This window comes from Alosa alosa, chromosome 12, assembly GCF_017589495.1.
Source record: "Alosa alosa isolate M-15738 ecotype Scorff River chromosome 12, AALO_Geno_1.1, whole genome shotgun sequence".
Taxonomy (NCBI): domain Eukaryota; kingdom Metazoa; phylum Chordata; class Actinopteri; order Clupeiformes; family Clupeidae; genus Alosa; species Alosa alosa.
This window is the reverse complement of record NC_063200.1, coordinates 26,692,476-26,712,262: the sequence shown is the minus strand read 5'-3', so window position 1 is coordinate 26,712,262 and position 19,787 is coordinate 26,692,476. Positions and strand designations below refer to the sequence as shown.

The 19,787-nt window shown below is 43.3% G+C and overlaps 1 protein-coding gene across 1 annotated transcript in view; it reads left to right on the top strand.

Moving 5' to 3' along the window:
• Positions 1-90: 90 nt before the first annotated feature.
• The window catches only part of mtrex (Mtr4 exosome RNA helicase), a 38,521-nt gene continuing 18,824 nt past the window's right edge, over positions 91-19,787 (top strand). Inside the window, exons 1-17 of the mRNA XM_048259906.1 lie at positions 91-192; positions 501-644; positions 748-814; positions 940-1,002; positions 1,405-1,517; positions 2,518-2,692; positions 3,779-3,869; positions 3,988-4,112; positions 6,380-6,478; positions 7,226-7,346; positions 8,760-8,891; positions 10,332-10,411; positions 12,471-12,581; positions 13,264-13,365; positions 16,598-16,723; positions 18,849-18,999; positions 19,673-19,787. The exon at positions 19,673-19,787 is cut by the window's right edge and continues 58 nt beyond it. Coding sequence (XP_048115863.1) covers positions 104-192; positions 501-644; positions 748-814; positions 940-1,002; positions 1,405-1,517; positions 2,518-2,692; positions 3,779-3,869; positions 3,988-4,112; positions 6,380-6,478; positions 7,226-7,346; positions 8,760-8,891; positions 10,332-10,411; positions 12,471-12,581; positions 13,264-13,365; positions 16,598-16,723; positions 18,849-18,999; positions 19,673-19,787 — 1,904 coding nt within the window. The 5' untranslated portion in view covers positions 91-103. The remainder of the gene's footprint in view (positions 193-500; positions 645-747; positions 815-939; positions 1,003-1,404; positions 1,518-2,517; positions 2,693-3,778; positions 3,870-3,987; positions 4,113-6,379; positions 6,479-7,225; positions 7,347-8,759; positions 8,892-10,331; positions 10,412-12,470; positions 12,582-13,263; positions 13,366-16,597; positions 16,724-18,848; positions 19,000-19,672) is intronic.

Here is a 19,787-nt window from a genome sequence, read left to right as displayed (position 1 = left end):
TAGGGTTGGCATCTGTAAATGAACTTTTGGTGTTGCCGTAGCGGAAATGATTAACCGGAAAAAGAATTATGAAAATCGTGTCCGCTTGCCTCGCTGTGTAAACATGGCGGATGCCTTTGGAGACGATTTGTTCAGCGTGTTTGATGACGAGCAAACTAGTTCTTCTAAAGCTAAACCAACGCCACCGGCTGGGTATGTACAATTACGTATTTGGTTTTCGTAAGATATATATGAATTTATTGTTATTTGTTCTGTATTTGAGTAAATTGGTGATGTTTCGGTGTCATGCTTCAGCTGTGGGAGCCATCCAGCAGTAGCTAACGTTAGCTGTAATGCTAGCTATAATGGATTTACACTGTGTCCCACGTTAGCAAGCTAACGTGAGATTTGAACAGCCAGTTAGCTTGCTAACTAGCTAGTTAAATTGACATACATTTTGTGACCATTAAAACTTTAACCACTATATCTCCTGCCATTCCCTATATTTATCTCAATAACAGAAAAACTGCTGGTAAACATGGAAAAGGAAAGAAAGAGTCGCCCTCTATTACCAAGAGTAAACGAGAAGCTGACAATGATGGCACAGATGAAGTTGTCTTTGGGAAGAAGGCGAAGCTCGAAACCGTATCGCCAGAAGAAATCAAGTAATTATCTCCTTTTTCTTCCACACCCCTGATGTGCATTTGTTCAGCAGTGCAAAGGAGCCCCATTCAGCTGCTAATGTTTGTTTTGATCTGATCTGTGTAGCCTCGCAGACCTCATGCCTCAGGTAAAAGTGGAACCAGTGGAGACCGTTGAAGGCTGTACACATGAGGTAAGGGCTGGAGAGTCTAGAGCTGGAAATGGTATTTTTTGCTCAAACCTTCATGCGAACATACACTTCATTATCCCCTGTTTTCATTTGAGACGCAACAAAACATCCATTTTCCCACATTACAGGTCGCTCTACCAGCAAATGAAGACTACAAACAGTTGAAACCTCGAGTTGGGAAAGCGGCAAAAGTAGGTCCATCTAGTTCTCCCTCTTATTGCTAACAAATCGGGACATTTGAAGTATTACCTCAGTGTATTGTGCACATTTATATGATGTGTGATAATACTATTATGTGAGTTGTTGAGTGCCACACTATGGATACAATGTATGGTTTTCTTCTGATTACAGCCATGTTTGCAAGTACAATATCAAGCCACCTGTGTTTCAATTGACAATATTTTCCTATTTGTACATAACTTGTTATTAATGATGTCAGGCTAAGATCCCAGCAGCATTAATCCAAACATGTTCATTCTTTGAATGCATCTTGCACTGTAAAGAATGAAAAATTTACACCCAGGTGAAGCCCTGTTTATATACCCAAAGGTCCTAATTCCCTAGTCAACCTCTTACCCTCTTCTGTCCATCAGGAGTACCCATTCATACTGGACCCCTTCCAGAGAGAAGCCATTCTGTGCATTGACAACAACCAGTCTGTTCTAGTGTCAGCCCACACATCTGCTGGAAAAACAGTGTGTGCAGAGTGAGTAGGAGACAAATTGACCTAATTTAGACCTTGAGTAAAAAAGTCTATATTGATGCTGTGTCTCATGAATAATACATATGTCCAAAACCATTACTTTTCATACAGTCATTCACTTGCTTGTGTGATAGTATTATTCCCATTTTACCAAATTTAAGTTTAAATGGCCATTTTTGTACAAGCTATGGTGGAAATACATGTTTTGTATATCGTTTAGAATGGCCAAATTGCATTACGTTCTTGCTAGCCTATGTATGCACATAGATTTTCCTGATGTTGAATGTATCTTGCTGATATGTCTTGGTATAAAATATGAAAGGATCTTCCAATTACTTTCTGAACTGCACTTCATCCTACCTTTGCCTAGTTTAGTGTCCCTGCACTCTTCTTCTCTCCCACGTTGGCCTGCCTGCTAACCAGGCTACTCCCACATCTCATGCCTCCGAAAAAACATCTCCATTCTTGAAGTTATTGTATCTGGAGTAAAGAAAACGCTGCATGCCTCCTTTTTTTAACCAAACGTTTATTTAGCATTGCAGAGGTTTCAAACAACGTCGTAGCTCTCCAAATTGCGTTGTTCGAAGTCCGTAACTTCAGGAAACTTTGGTAGCAGGCTTTGCATGCTTCTGCAGTTAAGCAAAGTTACTATGAACAATTCATGAGTGTTAAATAGATGATGTGATTAAACATATTTTCTTTGATCATTTACGTACGCAAAGCTAACTGTAGGCGTGGAGACTGAACATTCTATTTGTAGTAAAAAGTCAAAATCATCAGAAGTGGAGATGCATTGTTTTTTTTTTTTATCGGACAGCGATGATATGCTGTATGTTATTGAGACTGGTAGTGTAAAGAGATGGTTTGTTATTGTTGCTGAAAAAAAGATTGCTGAAGCATGCCATACGTTTTGCAAGCCTTCTAGGTGGTGAATGTACATAATACCTTAAGCTAAAGTGTATAGGACTTGTCACCCATGCCTGTATTTTTCTTTCTTAATAAGATATGCCATTGCCCTGGCCCTGAGGGAAAAGCAGAGAGTGATCTTCACCAGCCCCATCAAAGCCTTGAGTAATCAGAAGTACAGGGAGATGTACGAAGAGTTCCAGGACGTGGGACTGATGACAGGAGATGTCACCATCAACCCCACGGCCTCCTGCCTGGTTATGACTACTGAGGTAAGACTATAGTGTCACGATTTCATCATGATTGTCTATGGCATGGGTTGCAACAGGCGGCCCGCGGGCCAAAACTGGCCCACTAGCAATATTCTTTGGGCCGCCAGATTATTCTAGTAGTCCGATATTTTTTTTTTTTTTTCTTCTGTCACTCGTCTGTTTATTTTATTGCGCAATTGATCAAGGAACTGCGGACCGACAGAAATAGAAAACAAAAGTTTCTTCAATTAAGAAGAAATATGCTAATTTGGTGTCGTCAAATATAGTCATACAATTATGTGGTACGCTTGTGGTATGAGCGTTCATTTAATGCATGACAAACTGAAACCAATCGATAACGGTAAAGCAAAGCTATGGGCTATGTGCCCTGATTCTGATCCCAAAGTCACTGTCAGCATTGACCGTATAGTCAGATTTGAATATAACTCAAAAGGTAGAAATTCTTCTTGAAAAAAAGTTTAAACTGATTATTGTCATTTTACCCATAAAACTGGTATTGGCTACATTCAGTTCAATTTTGAACAGACATCATTTGCCTGTTTACTTGGAAAACATCCCAGAAGAGTGGCACTGGCCTGTTGTCTCATAAGCATTTCCAACTATTGCAATTATATTGTATATTAGTAATTCCATTGTTGTCAAAACTTTGTTTGGTCCCATATAGAATTTAATTTTAGACCGTGGGGCTTGTGTGCCCTATGATCCCAAAATCTGTCATTCAAAAGAAGTTTAAACTGATTATTGTCATTTTATTTAACAGACATCTGTGTTTACAAAGAGTATCTTTTGGTGAAGTGGTATTAAAATGTCTTAAGTCTTAACTTGTTTATACCTGTAGACCCATCTTTTGGTGTTCGCCTCAGCTTGCTTGGAACCTTGACAGAGGTGATGCCAAAAATAGTTCCAAGTGGTACCAGTTTTTTTTCTAATGGAAAATGAAAATAAACAAGTAGTTGAATCGAGTTGAGCAGGAACCATTCAGTGGAAAACTGGCATTAGGCTTTAGAAAGGGGTAGGTGGCGTTGTAGATGTGTTGTCCCGTGTAGTTGTACATTTTCTTTGAGTTGATTGATGATGCTCTTTCAGATTTTGCGGAGTATGCTGTACAGAGGTTCAGAGGTGATGCGAGAGGTGGCCTGGGTCGTGTTTGATGAGATCCACTACATGAGGGACTCCGGTAGGTCACTTTATCTCTGATCCATACATAAATAAAATAAATGTTTTAACTGTTGTGGAGAGACAGTAGCTTTTTTAGCTGTTTGAAGCGTTGCTGAGTTTGCATGTGTTTGCTGCAGAGCGTGGAGTGGTATGGGAGGAGACGATCATCCTGCTGCCAGACAACGTGCACTACGTCTTCCTCTCTGCCACCATCCCCAACGCCAGACAGTTTGCAGAGTGGATCTGTCACCTCCATAAACAGGTGTGTGTAGTGTGTATTTATGTTGACTCATTAAGCGCTTATTATTATTATTACTATTATTTTTTATTTTTTTTAAACCATTCTCATTGTTGCTTGCTGATGTATTTATTTTGTGTGGTGCAATGAAAGCAGTGTATAGACCCTTTCAAGAATAAAAACAAAAACAATGCTTGAACATTCTATTTGGTTCCCGATCTACTTCCTCTGCATTAAGATAACATATGGAATGTTATAAAGGAAGTCTTGTGGGGCCAACTATGATGCTGATAATGGAACTCTCTTGAAAGGGTCTATTAAGGTTTTGCACCTCCGTTCTAATGTTACGTCACCGTTTGTTTACAACTAGAGTGGTAGGCAAGAATGGTGGCAAGGCACTGCAGAGTGGTAGGCAACCCTACAACAGTCGGGTTGCATAGGCTACACATAGTTACAAATAGCTTCAAAATTGAAATTTTAATATCAAATATTGACCAGGATGCCGACCACTTGTGTAGGCTCTAACAGTTGGTTTTACAATAAGAAGCAAAAAGCTGAATTTGTTTAATCGCTTAGCCTACCTATCCTCATGGTTGTGGAGGATGATCATTAGCAGCTGTTAAGTCTTTTATTCTCAAGGTGGCCTAATGGTGTAGCCTAGGCTACTGTCTACGAAGACGTAGGCTAAAATACAACTATCTACAGTCATCCAAAAATGAATTGCAAGAGATAGGCTATGAAGGGGAAAAAGTGCAGCATTTTAAACATGGCAAGAATATTTTTACCAGAACAGTTTTGTCTCGTGTAATTCGTGCTTGTGGAAATTAATCACCTATCTCCTGTCCTTTTATTTCAAGTTATCATGAGTGTCATTTGATTATATAATCACAACAAATGCTAATAAATGAAAACAGAATAGGCTTCTGTGCTATAGCCTACAGGTCAGTTAGGCTAACTCCCGTATGTAAAACTGAACTGATTTGATCCTATAAATTGTTTAGCGATCACACACAACAACTTAACACAGCAACCTCAAACACCACTGTTGAACCTAGGCTACTGCTTTAGTCATGTAAGAATAGCAGTTTATGAATTATCTTTACCCGTTTAATCAAGTCCACATGACCAAAATAACAGCATATTTAATGGCTGAGCTAGCATAACAGCCTAATATAGCAATGGATAACTAATGAAAAGTCTCATACAATTTAATTAACTTTATCACTCACATTCTGAGTTTTTCTGGGTGGTTATATATCCATGCAGATCATCTTCGAATAAGCCATCGCTGTTATGTTATATGTTACAGGATTCATGACTTTAACGCCATTAATGTTACATGATGCTGACTGACGCTGGCTATAACTGTAGGCTACCGTCTAACGCAGGGGTGTCAAACATAAGGCCTGGGGGCCAGATCAGGCCCCCCAGCAGGTTTCATACGGCCCCCAAGAAGTTTTGGGTGGTGAAGGGAAAATTAGAAAGAAAAGATATTCACATCCACAATTTGTAATAAGCCATTTCTGTGATAAATTGATTAAACCTAGCACTACAACTCATCCTCAGGAAGGAAGAGGCCAAAAAACTGACATTGAAATTGGGTTTCAAGAGAGAAAGAGCAGGATATGATAAGTAAATGATTTGTACTTGTTTGCTAATGAGTGGGTGTAGTAAAGGAGTATATAATCAAACAACACTCTGATACCAATACAGAGAAATGAAAATGACCACGACAATGACGGCCCCCGTGAGGTCTCATTCCAACAAATTCGGCCCACTGCCTGTATGAGTTTGACACCCCTGGTCTAACGTCTACATGCCTACCAAAACCTGTCGCTGTTCAGTTGAAGCTGAATGATCAAATATTGTTTGATTTTGTGTCAACTTTCAGAGGGAAGACGTTCCTTTCTGGCCAAATTTCACAGCTTCTAAGAAAGTCTATCGTCTTCGTGTAAACCAAGTTTTGAACAGAGGAAAAAAAGCAGGTTCTCCCATAACGTTATCGATACAGATCAATGCACCAAACCAGGGCGATTTTAGCGAAATAACGTTCCTGTGAAGGCTATCAAATATTGAACAATGGGATAACGTTTCGTCATCACCTTTATTGATGCCTGAAATGTTGACATTGCTGAAATACAGAGATGTAGCCTACTGAGAGGCAGCTGCAGACAACGATGTTCAATGGGTTCAACTTGTCCCTTGCCTACCAGATGGATGTAAACAAAGCTATAGAACCTAGAATGCGTCACATGAAAAACGTTAATAAGAGTGTGTTTGTTTTTCCCCAGCCATGCCATGTGGTGTACACAGACTACCGCCCCACTCCCTTGCAGCACTACATCTTCCCAGCAGGGGGCGATGGACTTCACCTTGTGGTGGACGAGAATGTAAGTATATATCGGCTGTCAGCCCAGCCGCTGGGAACCAGCACAAAGAATAACATCTTCATACCAATCCAGCTGGCTATTTACGCGCATTGTAAATAACATCTACCCCCGTGTTGATGTTCTCAGCACTTATTTTCCAGATAAGGCCCGTGTCCAGCTCAGGGAAGGCATGCGTTTAAAATATATTTTTCCCCCCCCCCTCTTAATCCATTATGGTTGTTGGACAGTTAGTTCTATGCTGTCACTTGGGCTCTTTTTAAATCTTGTGTTGAACACTAGTCCCTGTTCTGAAGCCAGGCCCCAGGGCAGTGTTCCTTTTCACTGTCAGACTCTGGGAGGCGTCAGGTGTCGTTTACATTCTATTATTAAGTAGGGCGCCCTTAGTCAGGGTGACTGTTTTAAATTATCCACATCATGCATGCTATTTAGACGGGAGAATGGAGGAGTTACATAGCAACTATGTTATCTCTGTACAATGTGTGCTGACAGAAACGCATGATGAGATACAATACGGGCATGAAAACACATGCATATAGGTAGCACAGCTTCTAACTCTGCCCATCTTGGTCCATAGAGACTTCTTGTCCATAGATTCAGCTGGGCAGGTGTGTTAGATTTAGAGCTGGATGTCATCAAAGACGCTATGTTTTACAGAAACCGTACTCTTACGGTGATAACAGATGCACTGGTTTGTTTTTGGGCCGACATGTGTTTGACGGGCTACTCTTGGCTTGATGCCCCCCCCCGGGCGAGTTCAGGGAGGACAACTTCAACACGGCCATGCAGGTCCTGCGGGACGCCGGCGACTCTGGGGGGAGCAGTGGAGGGGGGAAGTGGGACCCCAAAGGCAGGAGAGGAGGAACGAAAGGTAAGAACTAGACACGCACAGGAGGGGGTGGGGATGACTGTCACGAAAATAATATTTGTTTTTTATAGTAGTTTTGGTAATATGAATGGATTCTTCATTCTATTTGATTATCATGGCCTAGGTTTGCATCCAGAGGCATCATGTTGCTACATGAATCAGCTGCTTAGTTTGTGTTCCCTGTTTTTTGGCCACCTCATTGATTGGCCCAGTTTTGAAGCCTGATGTGGTTTAACCAAGAGGATTGGGATGATTAGTCGTCACTGACCTGGCCCACTGTTAGCATCTGTATTCTGTCAGAAAATTCTTAGAAGGCCTAGATTGTTTGACTGATGCTACTCTTGCAGACCGGGCAGATGGATTCCCTGTGTTATTAACACTGGCAATAAACGGCATAGACAAGAAAAGTTGTCCGCAGTAGTTTATGACTCTTCCTCTCCTCACTCATCATCAGCAGAAAGCGAACAATATAGATAAATAGCACATACAATATGAAGTAGTTGAACTGTTTTGTTACCGGTAGGGATCGACCGATATATCGGCCGGCCGTTAACGTTATGTGTGGTGTTTGTGTGTATCCCTCCCTGAATGCCTCGTCTATAAAACTGTATAAAACTGTCCATTGTATTTAGGGAGCTGCAAATAGCTAAGTTGTAGGCCTATGCGGTAGCGGTAGCTGTTACGAACACTGGCCAATCATATGATTAAGTAGCCTAATGCCGACGTTGTTCCGTGGTATTTGTGGGAGTTTAATTCAGCGACCACCTGGCTGAGTTTTGGACACGTGTGGTGTGTGTTATACGTTGTTGAATATTAATTCGTGTTAACGTTTATCATGTTCCAGACATAAATGTACCGTGTATGAATATGAAAATAAAATTGAAACCATGCAGTCTTAAATTACAAATCAAGCACTTTATTTCAGCTACTTTTCAGTCTTATTGTTTTCTTAAATTATTTAAATGTGTTGACAGGACATTTTGCGATGACCTGAATTATGTCTTATAATATGTCCGCAAGCAATGCATCATTAAGGCTGTGTTGTAGGATGTTGATGAAAGCCTTCTACCCTTGTACAGTTAACCATATGCAGTGCACCCATCCATAAGACTTGAATTGAGACTTTTAACATTTGTTATCATTTGTGTAATTATGTGTAATTTGTATGATGTAAATTGAGGGACCAAAAGCAGTATCGGCTCCATATATCGGCTCAAGAAAATCGGCTGATAAGGCTGATGGAAAAAAATCGGTATCGGTACTGGCACTAAAAAATCCATATCAATCCCTAGTTACCGGGCAGTTTTAGTAGCACGGTATGACCTTTCCTTAGAAGGCAGTTGAATTCTCATCCTAACAGAATGTGTCTGTCCTCGTGACTTGACTCGTTGTCTTTGTCCGTGTGTCTGGTGTCAGGCCCGTCCAATGTGTTTAAGATCGTCAAGATGATCATGGAGAGGAACTTCCAGCCGGTCATCATCTTCAGTTTCAGCAAAAAGGAGTGTGAGGCCTACGCCCTGCAGGTGTCCAAGCTGGAGTTCAACACAGGTACGTACACACGCGCAATTTGCGTATTGCACTTGGTGAGAACACACCACAGGATTTTCATGGTGTAGGCTAGGTTTGCTACATGCATACACATTCACACAGCATTTGAAAAAAAAACGTGTTTGTGGAGAACTTCTTAAGAATGCAAGGTCACAGTTGAGTGTGGGAAGTTGCGCCAAGTGATGTGGCGTACCGCCTACCTAATCATACCATCCCACTGCAGAAACATCTCCAATGCCTTCAGCCTCTGCAGTGTTAGCAATGCTGCTCAGCAAATCTTTCACGTCACAGAGGCGTTTGTGTTTATATACAAACATATCACAGCTCTCTCAGAAGTTATACAAAGAAGTTATATTTGAGGCTGCCTGCTCAAATTCCACAGCTATCCTATGAGGGCCTAATGGTCTGAGTAACAGGAAAGAGCATGTGTGTGTAAGCGTAAGAGTGCGTGCCAGAGAAACGTGTGTATGTGCGTCATGAGTCTTAAGTGCGTGCATGTGTGAGACTGTGCGTGTGAGGAGGAGAGACACACAAGAACCACACACACACACAGACAGGTGAGGGGGTGGATGGGCAGTTGGAGTGAAACAGACCTGAGAGAGAGCGCACAAGAGAAAGTGAGTGGGAGATTCAGAGACGGTAAGATGCAGAGATGAAGGCTAAAGTGGGCATGAGTGAGTGAATGTGAGGTGAGTCAGAGAGGGGGAAATGGGTGGAGGAGGGACAGAATTACATAAATGTACCAACAGGGCATATGATGCCATCATTTAGGCAATCCCTAGCGACATAGAGGGCTTTTCCTGGCACAGGCTGAGCTGTGGAATCACAGTCTCTGATGAACCCCAGTGGCAGGTCTCTCCCTCTCTCTTGAATAGAGAGAGAGAGAGAGAGAGAGAGAGAAAAAAAAAAAAAAAGAGAGAGAGGGAAAAGACTTGTAGAGTGGAAAAATCACAAGGGCGCTCCATTCATGTTATCAGATGGGCTGTGTGTTTTGGCATGCGTCCGTGCGTGTGACCCCGTGTGTATTGTCAACAGCATGGAGAGAGTGAGGGCGTGTGTGTGACGGAATCTTTGTATGTGTGTGTGACAGTCTGGCCTGTAAAAGAGGACTTGTCCTCTCTCCAAATTCTCCACACCACCTCATTAGGCGCTTCACAACAGAAGTTCTTCCAGAGAAAAACAAAAAACACATACTGAAGTACTTAACAAAACAAGTGGAATACCCATATATAAATCTTCCATCTAAAAAGGGCCTCTTCATATTTACATGTGATGGTGCTAGCTGTCAAACATTTTTGTTAAATATATATATATATATATATATATATATATATATATATATATATATATATATATATATATATATATATATATATATATATATATAAAATGTTCAGAGGAAAGCTGTGATTGTATCTCTGTTTTTCTCTCTTTCTTCAGATGAGGAGAAGAAGCTTGTGGAGGAGGTCTTCAACAACGCCATTGACTGTCTCTCGGACGAGGACAAAAAGCTCCCACAGGTCAGTGCGCTTTGCTTTGCCAAACAACAGGGGTGCAGCCTCACGTAATCACTGCGAGAGCCTTTGAGATGAGGTCAGCGCTCGTAAACCACAGGCCTGGAGGGAGATGTTTGCCTTGAAAGCCTCAACTCGTACTTGTCATGCTGATTTTCTGCAGGACGTTTGTGTGTTATGCCGTTTCCACAGTCCTAAATGCCACATAAACCCAATGATCTGCATTCACCTTGAATATTTCTTTTTAATTCTGATCCCCTTAAAGTGTATATGCTGTTACCAATTTAAGGCTAATGAAAAATACAAATGCAACATTTGCCTCCGTGCTTGTTTTTAACTGTGTGATGAGCTCCCTGCTCTGTCCCATGTGTCATTTATGGTGACCCAAGATGCTACTTGGGCCCTCCTGACTACCAGACGCCAGACACAGCACGCTTCCAGTTACCCAGCATCCACTCAGCAGAACAGCACCATGTTTCTCTCCAGTTTCTCTCTCTGCATCTTGTTTTAGCCGCTATGCCCTGACCTTAGATTCTCTCACTTTGCGTTGCGTTACTGCACGCCAGTGGGTTTTCCCGACAGTCGGGGGTGTGTACTATGGTGTATGCCTTGAAGCCATAACCGTAATTTGATTGGCTGGTGCCTTGCGTTGCTGCCTGTTGGTGCAGCAAAAGCAAAAAGTTGAACATTTCTCAACTTTTTGATAAAGGCAATGGGAGAAAAACAAAACGCAACGGAACCACAATTCACTTGGGCAATGGATGACATTAGCCGGCATAAACAACGTAAACGAGATGCATCTCCAGCACTGCATTCAATGCAAGCGTCTGTGGGTGCCCTAAGAGAGGTGGCATGGGGTTGCACTAACTGCACTGAAGAAAGGCCAGTCTTGTTCTGAAGGAGGGCACTGCTGAGATGGAGAGCAGTGAATGGGTAAAGAGGGGGAATACAGAGAAGTGTGCCATCATGCCAGCCTGAAACCCCTGCCCTGACCACAGTGTGAGTGTCAGTAACATGGCATGGCATATACAAAACAATTTAACATGTTCATCTCAGAGCTGTCTATCTGTGTGTGACCACAGATTCAAATAGGGAGAGAGAGGAAGTGGCAAACAATCGCAGGCAGTATTGCTTCTGCAACTTTGTGGGGCAACTAGATTGCAGATTGCATCTGTATTTTGGCATTTCATGATTCAGTTTTTGTACTGTATTTGGTCAGAAAGAAAACTTGGTTAGCCTACATAATTTGGGTTTTGTGTGTTCCAGTTGTTTGCAACTCTGACAGTGGAAAGTTTGTGTGTGTCGCATTATATATATATATATATATATATATATATATATATATATATATATATATATATATATATATATATATATATATATGTATGTATGTATGTATGTATGTATGTGTATATATATATATATATATATATATATATATATATATATATATATATATATATATATATGTATATATATATATATATATATATATATATGTGTGTGAGCTGAACACCAGCAGGTGTTAGTGGTGCTTCCCCTGATTCCTAGATCAAAACCACAGTGATGGCGGTGCTGAGAGTCTGCCATTACTACATGCACACTGGCACGGCACATGTGCCCACCATCGTGTTTTACATCCACCCGTCACCTTGTGTCACTCGGAGTCATTTAACAAGGCTAGCAAACCACCAAACTTTTCACACTCTCGCTCCACTGTTCGAGGCTGTAGCCGCTGGTTTCAGTGACTCATCTCAGAACCTCGACCCCAAACCCCCCTCTTCTGCTCACGTTCTTTTTCTGTCAGTACTGCCGCTCTGGTTTACATTAATACTCGCTTGCTTGGCTCAGCTCACTAGCTCCTTGCAGCCATCAAAGCTCTTGCATGTGAGCTCAGTCAGTGGGAGAGTTTGTGAGTCACAGATGCATCGCTTTTCCATTGCAGGGGTCGCGGAAGGTCACCGCTCCTCTATCCCTTCCCATTCACATCATGTTCTTAACGTCCGTTCGATGCATACTCTTTACTACTCATACTTTTTTTCATGCCTATGTTACGTGTCTGTAGGTGGAGCATGTCTTGCCGTTGCTGAAGAGAGGCATAGGGATCCATCATGGAGGTCTCTTGCCCATCCTGAAGGAAACCATCGAGATTCTCTTCTCTGAAGGCCTGCTCAAGGTAGGCCTGTCTGTTAAAGATCATTTTTGTCTGAAAAATATCCATCAGATAGCTAGTCCACCTCAGCATCAGGCTGAAAGATGCACCAGTTTCCTCCATGAGCATGTGCCATTCAAATGAGCCAAATGAAATTCATCCTGCATACAAATGAGAAGACTATTAAATCTTCATTAACACATCATATGACTATCTAGCCAATTAAATGCCGTGTTCATCTGCATGCCTTGGATTTGTGTGCCGTTTGGTCAAAGGAACTGTGGAAGACATTTAAGCTCGTCAGCTGACCTGTCTCTATGTTCTGATAGAGGCCACTAAAATAGAGGTTCTGAGAAAAAAAGACCTTGACTGGGAGTCTCCATTTCTCTGTAATCAGCAACCAAAATTTCAGCTCTGGTGAGACGTCTGGTTAATAAAGTTAGGAAACTTCCGAAGAGACCCGCATCCATACCTGGCAATTATATTTCTGCACCAACAGCACTTTCAAAAGGGGGATGTGTGCTCTCCTGTATGGTCTACCTCTACCACAATACATCAGCAGGAATTTCTGAAAACCTCTTGCATCAGCTTTAGGGACATGTAGGAAGTCCGATCTTGAAAATGGTTTAGCCATGTGGACGATGTGTAGCACTGTTGAACTAGATGCCCTGTGAGTTCCTGTGCTGATGTCACTGTTGCCCTGCAGGCTCTGTTCGCCACGGAAACCTTCGCCATGGGGATCAACATGCCGGCTCGCACCGTCCTCTTCACCAGTGCCCGCAAGTTTGATGGCAAAGACTTTCGCTGGGTAAACACACACACACACACACACACACACACACACACACACACACACACAGATAGACAGATAGACACACACAGACAGACTGCTCTGAGATAAACATGTTAAATTGTTTTGTATATGCCATGCCATGTTACTGACTAAAGGCTATTACATACCTGCCACTCCCGACCGGTAACGTGACAATGTGATGTTAAAATGACGTAGATCTCTCTGGCGCGCCAGGATTTTGGCCGGGTAGCGCCAGGTAGCGCATTTTTTTCAGCTGAGCGCGCCAAAGCTGAAACCGGAAGATGATCCAAAACGCTTCTCTTTGAAGTAGCATTCTGACAACGTCTCCGCCTCGTTGGGGAGGCAGTATTCTGTCAATTCCCCAGAATTTCAGTGTGGCGCAAGAGCCATGATTCACCTGGACATAGTGGCGCGCTATAGCATAGTCCATGTTTTGGTTTCGTATCGCGGCTTTGTGCTCAGCAATTCTCTTTAAGTGGGCGTTTGGTTTGTCCCACATATAACAACCCGCAAGGACATTTCAGAATATACACCACATGGGTAGTGTTACAGTTTATAAAAGCCTTGATGATGTATCGTTTCCCAGTGTGTGGATGCGAAAAGTACTTGGTGTCGTTAGAATTGGAGCAGTGAGTGCAACGACCGCATCTGTAAAATCCCTGAGGTGGTACTGATAGCCAGGTTAGCTGCTTAGGAGGACTCGTAGATGTGTGTACCAGTCTATCGCTTAAGGAGCGGGATCTCCTAAATGAAATTAAGGGGGGTTCAGCACAAATGTCTTTTAAGGATGGGTCAGTTTGTAAGACATGCCAGTGTTTTTTGATGCGTTTTATTTCCCCACTAACATCTGAAAATTCCGTGGAGAAACAGAGACGCGGAGCTGAAGAGCGCCTAGATTTCTCAAGGAGGTGTGGCCTGTGGGTGGATTTGGCTCACTGACATGCTGCGGAGATGTCAACTTCGGCATAGCCGCGTTCACGGAATCGATCAGCCATCTCCACGGCTTTGATCTCAAAGTCAGCTTCAGTGCTGCAATTTCTTCTAAGGCGCAAGAATTGACCAATTGGGATGTTTTTAATCAATCTCTTAGGATGGTGACTGTCTGCTTTGAGGAGCGTATTCCTGCTTAGAGGTTTGCGGTAGATGGTTGTCTCCAAATTGCCTTGGGTATTTTTCCGTATAGCTAAGTCCAGGAAATCTACGTCAGTCGTTTGTGCACCTTAATAAAAAAAAAAAAAAAAGTTTAAAATTTCTCTGAGTGCTCCGGTCATCCCTGGGTGTAGTCTCTCTGAAGTGGCCCAGCCAGTCTTTCTGACTCTTTAGTCCCTGACTGTGAGCGCCGATAAGGCTTGAGCGCAAGTGACACCTGTCTTACAAAATCTCTTTCCACTTTAGGAAATTACACAAACTCAGCTGCTAGCTAGCTAGCCAGCTAACTAAATTGTTTAAATTATTACAATTTCCCTCGGGATGAATAAATCTATCTATCTATCTATCTATCTATCTATCTATCTATCTATCTATCTGCAGACACTTTGGAAACCTGATGGTAATGATGGTAGTTGTGAATAGCAGCAACCGAAGTCTGAAGTACCATCACAGAGGCTAGCCTCTGTGTAACGTAGGTAGCGATAGCCTTTTCACAACAGCGACACCTCTGTTCAAGAGAATATTGCAAATAGTGTTGCGACCACCACGCGCGAGTATAAATGGTTACGCCGCTCCCGTGAGGTCACATTGTCGCGGTCACAATTATTTGGCAGATGCCTTTGTCGATTGTGCTCCTATTTAGGACCTATTTTTAAATGGACTTTGCCTCATGCAGGCCCTAACAGCTCATAGCAAGCTACTGAAAGCATCTGTTATTGTGGGAGTGAGCCATTAGACATGTTCGGTCAGGCCAGGTGGCACCACCAGGAATGCTGCCTGCCATTTAATACTGATTACTGAGACCTATCCTGTAATTTACCTGTATAACCTGATCGTAACTAGATACACCTAGAACACCTTTCCAGACGTCGTAATTGATGTGTTGCCGTTGAGGTTGTTGGGTGTGAGAGAGAGAGGTGCAGGTTGGTGCATCCAAGCGACAGGTTTGTGTGTTAGGGGTGCTAGAGTTGGGGAGAGCTGGAGCCTCCTGTCGATGGCCACGTCCACCACTGCCACGTATTGTTTACAGGAGCGCTCGGCTCAGGACTCAAGCTGTTCTGAATAAAAAATGGGGCTCGCTGCCTCTCCTCCCCCTCTTTTTTTTTCTCTCTCTCTCTCTCTCTTGCTCTCTGTCTCTCTCCTTTTTTCCTCTCTCTCTCTCTTCAAGAAGTGAGGAGGGAACTGCCATCCAGGGGAGTGTGTGTGTCTGTGTGTGTGTGTCTGTGTTTGTGAGTGAAAAGGGGAACATCTGGTGCACATACAACTCCTGCCAGAGACTCAGTCTGTTCTGGTCTCTTTTCTCCTCTCTTCTCTTCTCTTCCCTCCTTTCCTCTCCTCCTCCTCTCATCCCCTATTTTCTCTGTTCCTCTCTCTGGCATTTCTCTCTTTTCTATTATTCCTTTTTCCCCTCATAGCGTTTCTCTGCTACAGCCCGGAGGTTTTTAAACACCAGCGGATGAAAATAAAGATGCAATGTGAGCCGAGAGTGGACTGCAAAACCCCTTGGTGCTCGCGTCAGCATTATTAAATTAGTGTCTGGGGGAGAGGGAAAACAATGGGCTTTAAACGAGAGGAACAGCACGAGGGCCTCGACCTCTACTGGAAGCGGGAGCGTCTATCTGAGGTAGAAGCCTGCAAGAGAGAGAGAGAGAGAGAGAGAGAGAGAGAGAGAGAAAGAGGCCCTAATTGAAGCCATGTGAAGGCCAGAGGATGTAGTTGCGATTTAGAGTATTTTTGTTTCAAGCCTAATGGGTCTTGTTGGGTCATATTATATTGCCATAGATGGGAGTCCAGCTTTACTCTGTGAACAATGTTAGTTTTCTTGGTTATCAGCGAGTACTGCCTTATTGAAGCGTGTTAAGTCAGTTAAGTCAGAAATTATGAGGTTATCTGTGGTCATCGCTTGTGAATAAGATGTCACTACCCCAGTGCCTTTGCATTTCCCTCAATCAGTAGGTCATGATACTCTTGTGAATAGCTACCATGGGTCCATAATATCAGCGTGTGTGGAACAGACCTGTGAAAATGTGAGGACATTTTGAGTAATTTCTTCTCCGTATTGGTGTGTGTGTGATAGATCACGTCGGGCGAGTACATCCAGATGTCTGGGCGAGCGGGCAGGAGAGGCATGGATGAGAGGGGCATAGTCATCTTCATGGTGGACGAGAAGATGAGCCCTTCCGTGGGCAAGCAGCTCCTCAAGGTATGTCAATGTTCTCTCTCTCTCTTTCAATTCAAAAATCAAATTTCTTTTTCTTTCTTTCTTTCTCTCTCTTTCTCTCTTTCTCTCTCTCTCTCTCTGTCATTCTCTCCCCATCTGTCCTTCCCCTTATGGTCACGTTGTTCTGTCTCTTTTTCTCCTCTGCCCTTTCGCTGTATAGCTCTGTCCAGATCCTGTTATTGTCGATATGGCCGAGTGAGGTCATTACTTGGGCTTTATGGGAGTTCAACTCATGACCTGGCTTGCAGAAACAATTGAGTAACTTTGGACTTTATCTCTCTGTAGCCATGTTCCTCCTCCTCCTCCACCATTCTTTAATCTTTAATCTTCTCTAATCTTGTGTGGGGTCTCTTGACGTTATACTCCCAAAGTTACAGTTATGCTTCCCATTCTAGGCCCGTCATGCTGGATGGGCATAAATAAGTGCATTTGTGCCACCACTTTAGCCATAAAACAAAAACAGGCAGTAACTCAGGCTCACCAATAACCCCCCCCCAACCCAATCCCACTGATGTCACCATAAACCAGTCCCTGCCAGTGAGTTCATAGCCAGACTTGCTTTCTCTCTATATTTCTCTCTGTCCTTCTCTTTCTCTCTCTCCTTTCTCTCTTTCTTTCTTTCTTTCTCTCCTTCTCTTTCTTTCTTCCTGTCTTTTTCTTTCTTCTCTTACTCACACACTCACTCACACAGACACTGTGTTAATCTCCACCAGGACGTGGGATGTTGGAAGCCTTGTTTGGGGGAAATTGGCCCCACAGGGCCTGTAACTGGCAGTGCGAGTGAGGTCTTATTGCACAGGGGCTCTGTGGGAGGTCACTTCACCCTGTTCTCCCTCTCCATCTCTCCCTTTTGCTGCCCTGGTGGCACTGCCATGTTGGCACACAGTGGGGGCACAGGCACCGTTTGTGCAATAGCAACCCTCTCAGGAGTTGTTGTGATCTCGTGTGTGTGAGTGTGAGATGCTATGTGCCTTTTACAACAGCCCGCTGCATTGGACGCTGAAAGTTGATCTTGGGTCCGCCGCGAGAGGGGTTGACGGCTGTGCCGGGAATCGCTGTGTAGCATGAATCATCTGGCACGCTAGCACCCCATTTGTCCTCGCTGAGCCTTGCTAGCTCTCTCTTTCTCCATCTCACTCCTTCATTCGTTCTCTCTCACTCTGTGTGTCTCTCTCCTTTTCCTTAAGAAGCTGTCGAAGCGGCAACCTCCCGTTCTCTCTTAGAACCCCTTTACTGTGCTCGAGTGCTTTGATTTGTCGACTCGACTCTGCGTGTCTGTGTTTATTGTTTCTCTGACATCTTGCTCTACTACTCCTTGACACGTCTGACACCCTGTCATCACAACCAGTCAGAAAGTGTGAAACCCCTAATTTATGTATGTTTGCAATGGAAGTGATCTCGCCAATACTTTAATTCCACTGTGAGCTGTAGCACATTGGAGGTTTACATTTATCATTGGGGGGCGGGGGGATCAGTCATCCGTGGAATGAGAGTCGAAAGAGAAAAATAATATTGCTGTTAAGTTACTCGGTATAACCGCGTTTATGTTTCACAAATACACCAACAATCAAGTTAGCCTCCCCCACTTAACCAATAGTAACATTATTTTTCTGTTGGACTTATCGTTAAGCTGGAAAGACAATGCTGGAAATGTAGATGAAGGTCCACTCTTTGGCTTTCCTTTACTTAATTTAAAAATAATTATTGGCAGTTATAAATGCTGATACCGATAGATCGGCAAATGGTTAATATCGGCCGATAATATCGGCACACTGATTTTATGGGTTGGGCTCTAATGAATATACACCGATATGCTGTGGTCCACCTACCAGTGACTAAGTTGTGGTCCACTTGATCACAGAATGAGAGAAATGAGTCCTAGACTAGAAGAGAACTTCAATGAAAATCCTCAATTGCAAATAGCTTTTAGACTCGGACTAAGCTTAATCCAGGTGTGGGATGCTGACCAAAGGTGTCTTTGAATTTAATGCGAATGGCATTTTGCACCTGAGAATAGCACCTAAGGTATGAGGATGGTTTGAAAAGGCTCAATATAACCGTCTCCCTGTCTGTCTTTGTCTGTCCATCCACCTATTGTCCATGCCAGGGCTCGGCGGACCCTCTGAACAGTGCCTTCCACCTGACCTACAACATGGTGCTGAACCTGCTTAGAGTGGAGGAGATCAACCCCGAGTACATGCTGGAGAAGTCCTTCTACCAGTTCCAGCACTACAGGGCCGTACCCGGCGTGGTTGAGAGTGAGTAGTGCAACTGACCTCAAGTGACCCTGAGAGAGGTCGTTTATAGAAACGGCACACATTTTATTGGAGTCTCTCTGCCTTGATGGTTTTCTAAAGTCCCTCTGTCTGTCTGATGTGCATTGTTAGCAGTTCAGAGGACAGCCGTCTCCGTAAAAAAAATGCAGACGAGATGTCCAGCTGGTCGCTAAGAGGTTTTCCTTATGCCTTAGTCAGAGTATGCAGATATTCATGGAACTGTTTGTCAAGCATTTGGCCATAACCTGACATCTGGGCATGCTGTAGGCACCTTATTAACTCATTAATGCTGTAAGACCCACTGCCTCCGAAGACATGCATCTGTCGGTGTTCAGATGAAGTTGTTCTCCGTGTCATAGCTATGCTGTGGACGTCATTCCATGTTCTGAGTAGGGAGAAGATTAAAGCCCCGTTCACACGTACAAGAGTCCAGTGACGGGAGACCACGGAATGTTGATGTAATTCAGCGATAACAAGTGAAATAGCCACTTGACTTGCAATGCGAATCATCAAAGTTAAAAAAGAACTCAGGCGACTGGCGAAGAGCAAATCTCTGGCAATGTGAATGCTTAACACACACACACACACAGACACACCACAAACACATCACACCACACACACACACACTCACACACTTTTTTTTTTTTTGTGGCAGAGATGAAGAAACTGGAGGAGCAGTACAATGCCATAGAGATCCCGAACGAGGACAGTGTGGTCACCTACTACAAGATCCGCCAGCAGCTGGCCAAGTTGGCCAAGGAGATCGAGGA